Source organism: Mus caroli, chromosome 8, assembly GCF_900094665.2.
Source record: "Mus caroli chromosome 8, CAROLI_EIJ_v1.1, whole genome shotgun sequence".
NCBI classification, from domain to species: Eukaryota; Metazoa; Chordata; class Mammalia; order Rodentia; family Muridae; genus Mus; species Mus caroli.
In genome coordinates this window covers 17,098,702-17,100,428 of record NC_034577.1, presented here as the reverse complement: position 1 = coordinate 17,100,428, position 1,727 = coordinate 17,098,702, and the positions used below count along the sequence as shown (strand labels likewise).

The window sequence follows — 1,727 nt, the reverse complement described above, 5'->3', positions numbered from 1 at the left end:
GACGTCCTCCAGGCTTAGTCTGTTTGCCATTATTTCATTTCTTATCTGCTTATCCTGGTTTTCTGCTGTCTGAAGGCAGAGATGCTAGATAAATGCAAAGAGAAATTTGGTTTTAGATGNAACAATGGGTCTGTTCTTCCTGTCACATGCCTTAATTATTTTTAGAATAATCTTTTAAAAGACTTGTAAGGCAAAACTAATTCTGATTCAGCATTGCTATTATTTTGGCTGGGTGTGTTGGTGCATGCCTTTAATCCCAGCATTACGGGGACAGGCAGGCAGATCTCTATAGTTCCAGGCTAGCCATGGCTACACAGCGAGAACTTGTCTAAAACAAGCAACAAAAAAGTGTATTTCTACTAATAGGTTAGTTATGTGTTTTGATATTACATTTTAGCACTTGAAGATAATTTATTTCTCACGTGTCTCTCTATATATATTTTCAGATTATTAACTTGGCACTTAAATATCTTACTACTTATGGACTTNGTATTTTTTTAACAAAAATGTTTATATCTGTGGCATAATGTGTAGTATTTGAATATGTGTATATACTGTGTAATCAAATATGTCTATCTCCTCAAACATCATTTCTTTGAGTTGAAAGCAACTTTAAAATCCTTGCATTATTTTTGANATATATAGTACTTTATGTGTAATGACCCTACTGTGCATCAGAACATCAAAGCACTTCCTATTTAACAGTCAATCATAAAACGCTTTGTTAGTTTATATAATGACATATACATTTATTTGTGTGTGTGTGTGTGGGTTTGTTTGTTTTTTGAGCAGTTTTTTTTTTGTGTGTGTAGCCCTGGCCTCTTCTGGAACTCACAGAGATCCACCTGACTCTACCTCCTNGGGTTAAAGTGCTGGGATTAAAGGAGAGTATCACAGCCCGCACTGACACATACTTGCATCCTAAGGGTTGTATTTGTAGAGCTAAGTCGTTTGTAGCATTTGTACCACACAGTCATCTACCTCTGGGGAGGGTNTGACTTTATACCTCAGAGTGGAAATGTGGACTCATGGTTTTTATCANGTTATTTGTTTTTACAGAAAGAAGAGTGGGAAATTAAAGGCCTCCTATAGACGGGATTGTTTTAGTCTCGGCAGTAATGTTGATATAGATTTTTCTGGACCGACCATCTATGGCTGGGCTGTGTTGGCCTTTGAAGGTTGGCTTGCTGGCTACCAGATGAGTTTTGACACAGCCAAATCCAAACTGTCTCAGAATAATTTCGCTCTTGGTTACAAGGCTGCAGACTTCCAGCTGCATACTCACGTGTGAGTGTTCATTGCGTCTTTAGTGCCAGTGCAATTCCCCTGAATGGTGAAAGGATGGTAATACTGCTTGGTAGGTGCCAGTCCTGCTGCACGGTCTCACNGTCAGCAGTGCATTGTCAGGAAGCTCACACACTGAGCCAGTCAGGCTGGGCTACTGTGTTTCTGCTGTCCGCTCTCACCGCAAACTCAAGGCTATTTTAGCATCTGTGAAACCACTGAGTGCAGACAGCCCAGAACACGTATACACCTCACTGATACTTTTTGTTACTTATTTTGACTATAACTGGAAGCAGATGTTTGGCACACTAAGAACAATCACCAGATAATGGGAACAAACTGGAACTACTCTGGTAATTGTGTATGGAGTTTTCATATAACTTTGGTTGGAGCCCAGTTACTACCTCTGTTGCATCCAGAAATAATAGGAATCTCAAAGTAAT

The 1,727-nt window shown here is 39.4% G+C and overlaps 1 protein-coding gene across 1 annotated transcript in view; it reads left to right on the top strand.

Moving 5' to 3' along the window:
- The window catches only part of Vdac3 (voltage dependent anion channel 3), a 12,949-nt gene that overhangs the window by 8,403 nt on the left and 2,819 nt on the right, over positions 1-1,727 (top strand). The window contains exon 6 of the mRNA XM_029480685.1: positions 948-1,287. Within this exon, the coding sequence (XP_029336545.1) occupies positions 948-1,287 (340 nt within the window). The remainder of the gene's footprint in view (positions 1-947; positions 1,288-1,727) is intronic.